The sequence below is a fragment of the Rhamphochromis sp. 'chilingali' genome (assembly GCF_963969265.1).
Source record: "Rhamphochromis sp. 'chilingali' genome assembly, chromosome: 3".
NCBI classification, from domain to species: Eukaryota; Metazoa; Chordata; class Actinopteri; order Cichliformes; family Cichlidae; genus Rhamphochromis; species Rhamphochromis sp. 'chilingali'.
The window spans coordinates 4,663,431-4,674,704 of record NC_137931.1 but is presented as its reverse complement, the minus strand read 5'-3'; the positions used below and the strand labels follow the sequence as shown (position 1 = coordinate 4,674,704).

At 38.7% G+C, this 11,274-nt stretch overlaps 1 protein-coding gene and 1 long non-coding RNA gene across 2 annotated transcripts; both read right to left on the bottom strand.

Annotated features, from left to right (window-relative positions):
* Positions 1-360: 360 nt before the first annotated feature.
* Positions 361-2,265, bottom strand: LOC308394651. Its single transcript, XR_013971270.1, has 4 exons — positions 1,331-2,265; positions 1,100-1,225; positions 576-684; positions 361-414 (listed from the first exon to the last, which is right to left on the bottom strand). It is a non-coding gene; the product is annotated as an uncharacterized lncRNA (long non-coding RNA).
* Positions 2,266-5,953: 3,688 nt separating this feature from the next.
* On the bottom strand, positions 5,954-8,957 carry LOC308393836 (OX-2 membrane glycoprotein-like). The gene is made up of 5 exons (XM_080877856.1): positions 8,894-8,957; positions 8,475-8,723; positions 7,944-8,258; positions 6,909-6,990; positions 5,954-6,811 (listed from the first exon to the last, which is right to left on the bottom strand). Exons 2-5 carry the CDS (start codon positions 8,671-8,673, stop codon positions 6,760-6,762), a joined length of 648 nt encoding a protein of 215 aa, XP_080733982.1. The 5' UTR covers positions 8,674-8,723; positions 8,894-8,957; the 3' UTR covers positions 5,954-6,759.
* Positions 8,958-11,274: the final 2,317 nt, after the last annotated feature.

The following is an 11,274-nucleotide window of genomic DNA, read 5'->3' as shown; positions in this document are numbered from 1 at the left end:
CACGCTCCTCCTAAACACTCAAATTGTGAATTCTTTTTTCAAATTTTTGCTTTATTTGACATTACCAGATGGACAAATATTCCTTCATTAAATACCTGAGAACTATGACTTCATATGTTGTGTTTTTTGCACAGATGCTGTGCACTTTAATTATACTCTGCATTACAAAAAAATGCAAAAAAATAAATAATTAACTCTACAAAGAGAAACCTACTCAAGATATATTTCCAATTGTGACTCGTCAGTGAGCGGTATTCTGATCTGGGCAGGAAGGATTGTCGAGTGCATCCCATTGTGACAGTACTTGTGTCTCGAGCTTCGATGCAGTTTTTTCAGGTTCAACATTGGTCAACATTCTTTTTCTGAAGAGACATTTGTTGTCTGAGATCGCTATTAAATAAATGTCCTCTACCCCTTAAAACAAAGATAAAATATGTTTTCACTCATAATTTTCATCAATACATTAATATTGGATGGTATGTTTTATGAACAAATCAATAGCTTTAAACAGTGGAATGCTGGACACGTGCAATAAATAACTTTGCAAGTACAGAAAAGGATAAAGAGTGACTTACTTGTGAGTGTCTCTGCTTTTAGGTGTCTTACTCATCTCAAGGTCCATTTGTGAGAGCCTGAAAGGTTTATTGACACTTACACAGAGAGCACTCGTGCTGCACATCCCACCTATAATAAATGTACAAAAATGATTTTCAGTTTCCTTTGGTGTCATGTTGTACAATTTATAAAATGTCCCTGATCTAAAAATCACAGATTTTCCTGTAAAAAATAATATAACAAAGAGAACTGTCATTTGAGCCGAAATTTAGCTCTGATTGCAGTTTGAGTCTCACTCAGCCTCCGTCTGGGATTTTAAGGGGTGTATATGTAAAAGCCGTAATGTAAGCAGAGATCCCGCTTATTATTAACACATGACAAAGCCTGGGATCCACTCGGATGTTTAACAAGCAAATAATCTGATAGTGTAATATAGATTTTTTACATTGATGAAAGCAATTTTACAGTACCCAACTCCTGATTGTCCCTATTCCTAAAAGTGGAAAAACACATAAAACATTTACTTTCACTACTGATCACCTACTGATCGGAAGGTTGGTGGTTCGATTCTTGGCTCCTCCAGTCTGCATGTCAAGTATCCTTGGGCAAGATATGAACCCCAAGTTGCTCTGCGATGCGTCCATCGGAGTATGAATGTAGTTAGAGAGCACTAAGTATAGATAAAGTGCTTGTGAGAATGGGTGTGATTGGGCGAATGTGGCATGCTGTATAGAGCGCTTTGAGTACTCCGAGAGAGTAGAATCAGTCTATTTACCATTATTGGCTACAAAGCATGGATCTTCCATTTGTCAGTCAAGTGCACTGTCTGCTACAAATAAACATAAAGGTTTATCTTGATGAATCAAGGTTTTTCATTCTGCTGTAATAATGCTTAAGGAATGCTGAATAATGTAAAGAGGATGTAACCGTCCCCGAAACACTTAAATATAAGTGTTTGCTTTATATGTTTGTGTGATACATTCCTGTTTAAATTAGTTCATTTATTTGTAGGAAAGGGTTAAAAAATTATTGGATAAGATGATAAAAAGGGTAGCAATGATTAAAAACTTGTCTAAAATATGTGATTACAAAATAAGAGTTTGTCAAATGTGTAAAGTGTGTAAGGTTTGTTTGAGGTAGAGTTTGTAATGGTCACATGACCAGAGTTTAGCTGAGAGCACAGTCATTGAGGGTCAGAGCATGGACACAGAGCTACATATGTGGCTAAAGTCACAACAGTAATGTTATTCTGCATGTTGTCTAAGAGGCGCACACAGTAATGGTTTTCATATATATTGTGTATATAATATTGTATGTATGTCTTACACTGGCAGTAAGAGGACATTTTCAGTGATATCCATTATATTGCATTTTTATTTAGCTCAAGACTGTTTATGGACACTAAGATGAGAGACTTTGATACGGTCAGAGATATTTGCGTTGTAAACGTTGTGTTTTCTTCAGTTTTCACAATGCCTGAAGAAAATAAGAGAGAGAGAAAAATAAACTTCCGAAGACATCAGTGTGATGCGTGGCAATTGTTTGTTGAACCCCTGTAGTTACAGAACACAAAGCTGAATGCTAACAGAAAGTGCAACCAGGGTCACCTGCCAATCAAGCATGAATCTGACCACGTTTTTCTATACAACCTGCCTAACACACGTGTGTTACACAGGCTTGTTGAATGAAGCCTTGAATATAATTCAACTACTGAACTCAACTTCTTCATTATATTAATTAAAGTAAAAGGAACTTCCGCTTTTTTAGCAGTCAAGTTCCCTCACCCATGATGTAAAAACTGAAAAAACATTTTCAAGTAACAACAGTAACAAGCTAATATCTAAAAGCTGTCTGCTTTTAGAGCTGATTTTCAACTGACAGAAAGTGTCCTGAATTGTTAAAATAAAATAAAATAAAATAAAATAAAATAAAATAATGTAGCGGTACACTGTTGATATTGCACAATCAAGAGTTTGCCTGATATTTGCAATTCACACCAGATTAGAAAGGAAATAGAAGCATAAAAGAAACTCCAGAAATAAGTTTAAAAAATTTCACAATGTCACAACTTATCAGAGACTCAAAAGGAATGATTTCACTTTATAGGTGTAAATCAAAGGATGATAAAGAGTGATCATCGCAAACTTTTATCATCTGAATTAGCTGATAAATAAAAGGTACATAAGCAATTTTAAGAGAAGTACTTATCCTGAGATTTCTTTCTAAGCTCGACAGAGATGAGAGCAGCTGATGATCAACAACACAGACAGGGTATGATGACTGAAATCCTGATTCCTTAAAGAAAAAGACAGTCGAGAAGGAAATATTAACCTGAAAATCTATGAAGCAGCAACAGATTGATTGAGTCATTGAATTTTTTAACCAGGCAGTGGTGACAGAGCTCAAGGAAGACTGTTATAGCGGACGCCCTGGACCACTATCTCTGAAACGTGATTCTGTACCCTTCGCTGGTAATAACGTCCGGTCAGAGACGGGGAATGACGTCAGAGTGGAAGAACTTTATTTACCACGAGCCCACATCAAACACACTCTCGTTGGCAAGTAAGGATGTGTGTCTGAAATTAATACAAATAAGAAATAATATAATGTTTAGCATTTCTCACACTTCAGTATTACAGAGAACACCATACCACATTACAAATGAACAGAACCAGAAAAAGAGCTTATCATAACAACATAACAGGATGGCATAAACACAGAATCATAATCAATTTAACCCTGGAGAAGCCATGGGGTCAGAGCCGACTCCATTTGTTTTCTAGGGAAACAGGGTCCTCCAGGGTTAAGCCAATTCCCTCATTTATGAGTCAACACCACCCTCTAGTGGACACAATTACTCACTCAAAGGCCGCCAGGTTTACGCAGGCTTTATAAACAAGAACAAACTCGTATGCTAACTTAGTAACTCCATCAGGTAAAATCTTTGTGAACATTAACTCTCGGCAACAACTGAAACAACTTATAAATAAGGAACATCCTGTGGAGCCAGGCGACAACTTACTTACCTACAGCTGCTAACACACAAGGCAATAATAACAGCTGTTTACATTGATACATAACAGCAACAGAAATAAAATACTTTCCCAATGTGACTTACTGCGTCTATGAAGGCACACTTGCACGTGTTGTGCAAAAAACTGATTTTCAATGTTTCTGTGTGTTTTTTATGTGTAATATCGTTACATATGTTGCTAAATAGACTTTGGTGAACAGGTATTACAAAGGGGTTATATACAAAATTAAAGATTTACCTGTTTCTCAAGTATCTTTGTAACTGTGTTATTGTACTTACATTATAATCAATCAGCTCCCTTTTGTCCACTTAAAAATTGGCAAATACCGGAAATCAGTTTTTGGAAGACAATCATGTTTTGGCACAACACCCGCCTTACTCTGATTCAATCCAAGTCCATAACTTGCCTGCAGGGAGACACAGCAAGGAGAGAACGGGTGTGCACTCTGATTGGCTATTGGCCCCTGGGGGAGTCATGCTCCTCCCATGCAGGTAACGCATGCCCTGGCAGGAAGACTTTTTAGCAGGGACCTTGACACTGTTGAAAGAATTTGCTTCCATAGAGACAAAAACCTGCAGATCTTTGAAGGATCATTTGGGAATCTCTAAACAGTGAAATAGTAAAACAACACAGTGATGGTGCGCATGAGGGAAAGAGCTTATACAGAGGTTAGATCCTGCCTTGAGACAGACACACGACTTATATCAGGTGGTAGCGTTGTTGTAGTCACTCCTGTCATCTCAATACCCCACATATTTCTGGTGCTCAACAAAACTGCTTCCTCTCATTGACATGTCTCATTTCTGGAGAGGAAACGCATGTGTAAAAGTTGCACCTTCACTATAGTATTTCTGTCCTTCTCTTCTGTTCTTCTACCTTTAGCTTTGCTTGTTTTTGATCTGCTAATCTTTGCTACTCTTGGTAGAATGCGTTTATTCCCACAATGAACTTGCTGTTGCTACATTCGCGCATTATTGATATATCACCACCAATCGGAGTAATACATTCAAGTTTACTACTATGGTCAAATCGCATTAGAAATTAACAATTAAAAATTAACCTGCTAATGCAGGCTATTCCTTGAGTGAGGCCTATTTAAACAAATTACACCACACGAGGTGAGAAAATATATGTTTATACTGTACAAGGTTGCACCATTAAACTCTCTAACATGCCAGCTCACCATGATGATCATCACTAAAAAATGTAAACTTTCCCATCTATAACTAAAATACCTAACTCCCATATCGTCATATATACATTTGTTTTATTAAGATACAACTTCTCATATTTGTCAAGGACTCCAAAATATAAAAACGGAATTAACATAGTTTCATACTGTGCCGCCAAAAATTCAAATTGTACTGAACTCAGTTTCAGGTAAATTGTTCATCAGGTCACCATGGAAACACATAAACTAACAACTGAGTAAAAACCCTAAGACAAAAAGATAATATGTGAATATTATTATACAATAAACAAAGGCTATATTTAACAAGCACAGTCTTATTCCCAGTTTAAAATATGTGTCAGTCTGGTTTTCCCCTTCCATTTTAGTGGTATAGTTCACCCAAAGTACTATATGATTGACTAAATACTTCTACTATTACTCAACTCAGTTTAAAGAAAAAACCCAACATTCATATGACCGCTTTGACCAAGTACTTGTCAACAGTGAGCAATAAAAACTCCCTTTTAACAGGAACTGCTGGCAGAACCAGGCTCAGGGAGGGACAGCCACCTGCTGTGACCGGTTGGGAGTGAGATGAGGGAGACAAGACAAAAGACACACTGTGCAAGAGAGCCAGGGATTAATAATTACTAATGATTAAATGCAGAGAGGTGTATAAACACATAAATAGGGGAAAAGAAGAAACACTCAGTGCATCATGAGAAGCCCCCAGCAGCCTAGAGCCATTGCAGCGTAACTAAGGGAGGATTCTGCCACTACTACCATTATTACTACGGCTACTACAATTACTTCTAATCATAATGATCAGTTTTTGTGTTAATGGTGTTAACACAAACATGTTTCCTTTCTAGATCTGTATGTGTTTCAACAAATTATGTTTAACCTGGACTGAAAGTCTTTATGACAGGTAAGTAAAGAAAAAGAAAAATCCTTGTTTTGGTTTGCAAATTGTAGGTTTATCACAAGGATCCCAAAGAAGCTGTATGTCATAAATTACAGTATATTTTCAGCCAACCAGAGCCCTTTCAAGCAAAAAAAGAAAAAAAGAAAAGAAAAGAAAAATGAAAGAAATATTGTACAAATGAAATCAGACACACGGTTTAGACACATTTAATTAGCTCAACAATAAATAATATTTGAAAATAAATTATTAAAGATACATCAGTGCAAACATTTAGGATAACCACACCACAGGTTAATAACACATAATAAAGACTGGGACTAACTCACATTCATTTCACCACAGCTAAAGCTGGCATGTAGCTTAAATGTAAATTAAATGCATTTAAGCTAAATGCCAGCACATTTGCATACTGACTGCACTGTATTACTTAAAATAATATTTAATAATAGTACAAACACTGGAGTGCAAACTGCCAGAAAAGTGCCAAACTGAAAGTACACATTTACTACATAACATTTAAACATAGAAATTATTTTGTTGAGGTATTTGTTCAGATTTGCTAGGAACGTTTCCTTGAGTTGCCTCATGTGAGCCATGTGGACCCTGCATCCGTCTGCGCTTCACTGTATTCCCTGATAGGACCACTAGATGGCAGCACAGCCCCAGTGTAATACCGCCTACGGGGTATTTCCTTACTTCCACACACACACACACACACACACACACACACACACACACACACACACACTCCGGTTTACTGCTTAAATGTTCTGCATGCAATTCAGAAAAAACGAAAGCTATATTCCTATCACATCCTTGTGGCTTTGCACCGCTTCTTCTCCATGATATTTGTGTATTTTAATTTTTTTTACATTCAGAGTCGGATGAAACATGTTTTGCTCAAAGCTCCATGACATTAAAGTGCTGAGTAGCGCCGTTCATAAGAAATGTCAATGGACAGGTCCACGCATGTGAAAGTTTGAAGCTACCTGCCAATGCTTGACCTTAATTCACAAAGGAAAGGGGTTTGTAATGCTTGCATCGCAAAAGGCAGCTAGAAAGTCTAACATTGGTTATGCATGCATGGAACATGATCCTTCTCTCTGGTTGTGCTTCCTAGAACTCCTAGAAAGAAAGAGAAAATAAAAAGAAAACAGTTTATCAGCTGGCTCATCTGTTAAGTAACTGCCTAAGATGCTATAAAACAGCACTAAAAACTCACCTTTTAATCACATACACTGCAACAGCTATACAGCAAACAATTATAGTGATGCAGATCAGTGCGATCGCTGACGGAGACGGTCCTGTCCCGGGAGAGAAAGAGCACCTGGTTAGTTTGTTCCAGAAACAAAATGACTGACGCTTCTCTGAAAGAGGAAAGGGGGGAGGGGGGATTTACATGGTCACACATTTACTGTTAAAGCCAAACAACTAATGTCCATCATCCGTCAGATGACCTCCCCAGAGAGCTACAGCTCATCAGCACCGCTCACTGTATCGTGACGTGGGTTTTTTTTTTTAACTCGCCAGAAGCGAAACTGGCGTCATCGCCGTACTGAAAGCATCAGCTGACTCACAGCATAGCATTCACTCAGTCTGCTCTTAGTCACTTTTGTTTGTTATCTTTCTAGTGCGACACTCCTTGACTGCTTCATTGTCACGCAGTTTGTCCCAAGTCATCAGGAAATGGATTTAACATGACTTGGAATTTCAGGGAATTCCTGCGTTCCTGATAAGTGAAAAAAGGAACAAACAAACAAACAAAAACGACGCAGTTTAGTGAGCCTGAATTTTCCTGTTAGCTCTTAATCACAAACAGGAGTCTATGTTTTAGTTTGATTAGCACCAAATAGAACACAAAACCTGTTTAAGCAAGATTTGCATCCAAATATCACACTCTGGGCAGGCTGTGGTGCAGGAGTGACATCACTTTCAGTCAGTGCGCACTCTGCTGGGAACGTTCCAGGAAGCTGGGACCAGATCACCACAGGGACTTCCTACCTGCATCATTTTCTAAACAACCGCAGCTAAGGTGTCACTCAAAACCCTGTCTCATAATTTCACTCTTCACTTCCCGATAGTTAGATATTTAGTAATAGTTTCATGGAAGTCTTTTTCCCTGTAAACTCCACCTACGCTTGAATTAGATGATTAGAATGAACTCCCAGCGCGTGTTCATTTATTAGGAATATTTTGTTTCCAAGCATTACGCCAGTGTTATACATAAATGCGGTTACATAAAATGACTCGTGCATACCTCTCTGCTCGTCCCCGTCCGCCGATGCAGAGGAGGAGAAAGCGATCCTCTCTTCCCTTTCTCCAATTTTTCCACGGTTCAGCACACACGCCGCGTGTCCACTCCAACCGGGAGGTACTTTCACAGTTATGTTGCTGCTGGTGTTGAACGTGTGGTCGCTGTTTTTTACTGTCACTGTCTGTGGTTCTTCTGCGATTGTGGCTCCATCTGAAAGGTTCCACTCTATGGTGGGAGCTGGTTTGCCTGTGGCGGAGCAGCTAAACACAACTTCTCCATCTTGCTTTGCGTGGTGCATTGTGTTCACCTTTGATATCCCTTTACGGACAAATTAAATATTGATCAGTTTGAGAACTGCAGCCAGCTTAATGTCACAAGTAACAGTAATAATAAAGGTCAGGATTTTTTCCTCTCTTTAACAAAAAAGAAAAAGAAAAAAAAGCTGGTTCTATTTTTTTCTTAACATAACGGCTCTCTCAATTTCAGAGGTTACTTATAATGTCCGTTCATATGAATGGGTTTGCAGCAATCTACCTTGCACTTTGAGGCAAATCTGGCTTCCTTTTGAGCCGCCAGGAAAGGTGTTAAAGGCGCAGAATAAACAACTCTCATCCTCCCATGTGAGATTCGTCAGTTTGATCGCCGAAGGGCTGAAAGACTCTTTCGTAACGAGCACTTTTCCACGGTAGGGCGTTTTTACTTCTATTCCAAAGCGCTCGCTGTATGTTGCCATGTCCTCCACTGTCCCCTTGACGAACCTTTGCCAAGTAACCTGCAGCACACCTGCCGGTAAAAGCCAAAAGGTAATCCAGTAAGCACCCTGCATAGAGTGTGTTAATATTTAACTAATGTTCTGGATAACATCAGCAGCTCAGAGATTAGGATCTGGGCAAGGACAACAACTAAATAATAGAATTCATAATAATAATAATTTAAAAAACAAACAAGCGCACCTGTGGAGTTTGACAGCGCGCACCTGTAGTGCGCATCACTGCCGTACTCAGCTGTTGTGTCTCCGTGTACACTGACTGAAGCCGAGGCTGAAATACTGGAAGCTGAATGAAAGTAAGTGCAGATTCGATAGGAAAAAAAGCTTTTATGCTACTCAGTAATGCAGCACAGTAAAAAGGAACAGACCTGACAGTTAATCTCCTATATAAACTGTAAATTTCACCAAAATACAACTCGCACAATTTTTTTTTTTTTTTTTTTTTTTTGCATTTTTACTTTAAAATCCTGGTACAACTCTTTAAATGGTATAATACATAATAATACATTTCCCTCTGCATATTAAAAGTCTGGATCTGGATGATCTGGATCATAAAACCATAAAAAGGCAGGGTTGTAAAATTCTGTATCATATTATTATGATTAATATAATAATAGCAAATAATATAAAGGAGCTGCGTTTAGAGAGACTTACCTTTGAATAAACAAAAAACAATCAGGAGGAGGGACATCATCTTTGCTTCACTGCTGTGTAGTCAACACTTTCGTTTTGTCCCTGTACTGGCTATTTATGCTGCTCAAAATGAAACTTTAACAGGGAATTCCCTGACTGAGTGCGGACCCATATGAAACCCTTTGAGGTAAGACAAACGCATGATTTCTGGTTGTATTTCAGCTCATAAGCTTCTCATAAATGAGGCACTGATTGGTGGTTTGATATATTTTTGCAAGATATGAAAAAAAAATTAAGTCAAATACACGGTGTGCCTAAAACTTTTTTGAAGAAATACTTGATTAATGCAAATAAATGTACATTAATTGATACATTTTCATTGCATTCATTCTGTTTGATATTCCATTTCTTCCCATTAATTTGCCAATATAATCATATTTTTTTCAGGCAGTATTTTGGCACATTGATTAGCACGGTTGAGTTCAAGTCCACAATCAAGCCAGGCTCTCTCTGTGTGGAGTTTTCATGTTCTTCCCATGTTTCTCTCTGGGTACTCTGGCTTCCTCCCAAAGACATGCAGTTAGTGCTGTTGGGTTCATTGTCGATTCTAAATTGCCCATAGGTATAAATGGTTGTCTGTCTCTATGTGTTAGCCATACAACAGACTGGTTACCTGTTGCCCTAAGACAGCTGTGATAGGCTCCATGACCAGTTTGCTCGTCTTTGTTCTCACGTCAAAGAGGGGTTTCCAAAAGTCATTATTAAACTAAGCTGGAAATCCCTTTGGAAGACCTTGTAGACCGGGGGTGGGCAACTCCAGGCCTCGAGGGCCGGTGTCCTGCAGGTTTTAGTTGTGTCCTTGATCCAACACAGCTGATCTAAATTGCTAAATGACCTCCTCAACATGTCCTGAAGTTCTCCAGGGGCCTGGTAATGAACTAATCATTTGATTCAGGTGTGTTGACCCAGGGTGAGATCTAAAACCTGCAGGACTCCGGCACTTGAGGGCTGGAGTTGCCCACCCCTGTTCTAGACTATGGGCAAACTGTAAATCATTGTGCAATAAAGGGACTATGTCTATGATCAGCATAAAGGACTCTAGAGAACAACGTTTGACCTTTGATAAATCTCGCCTTGGAAATTTTTGGAGATCTTTTTGGCACATTATTTTTCATCCACTCTTCCTTATCTTGGGCCTCTGATAATTTTGTACTTGTTTCTGCAGGACTAAGCAGGTATCAGTCATCATGTTGGCAAAAGAAATCACAGAAAAGCAAAAACGTGTATCCTGATACTGAAAACCCCATTTTTTTAAGGCTTTCTCCAACATAAGACTATCTGCCCCAATGACAGGAATGACCCACACCTTTTTTACATCTTGGCTCATCTGAAGAATCATATGATGACTAGTGGGTTGATGACCCTCAAGACAGCCCACACCGGGGGTTTAATAAACTGTGACTCTCCACCAGCTGTTGTAGAACTGAAGAAGCTTCTTGAAAAAGAGATAACACATCTTCAAAAACCTAAAGACATCCAGTTGCATTTTTTAAGCTCTCAAGATTAGAGAGAAGATATACAGAAATATTAGAAAGAGAACTCCTTAAGCGCCTTGAGGTGACTGTTGTGATTTGGCGCTATATAAATAAAATTTAATTTAATTTAATTCAATAATCTGATGATCCTCGATGAGCAAGTATCTGGCGAGAGTAGGAAGGAAGGGCTCCTATTTAACAGGAAGAACAACCAGATTCAGGGTGTCATGAAATGAGGAGGAGGACCCCCAAATGCTGTCTTCAACAGACAGATTTAAAGGAAAACTTAAGTGAAGGTTTTGCAGATAACATAGTCCAACAGGAAGCTAAAGCCGTGGAATCCAGAAGAGTCATGTGATCAAAAAACTTACTGGCAACGCACCATGACAGATGACTA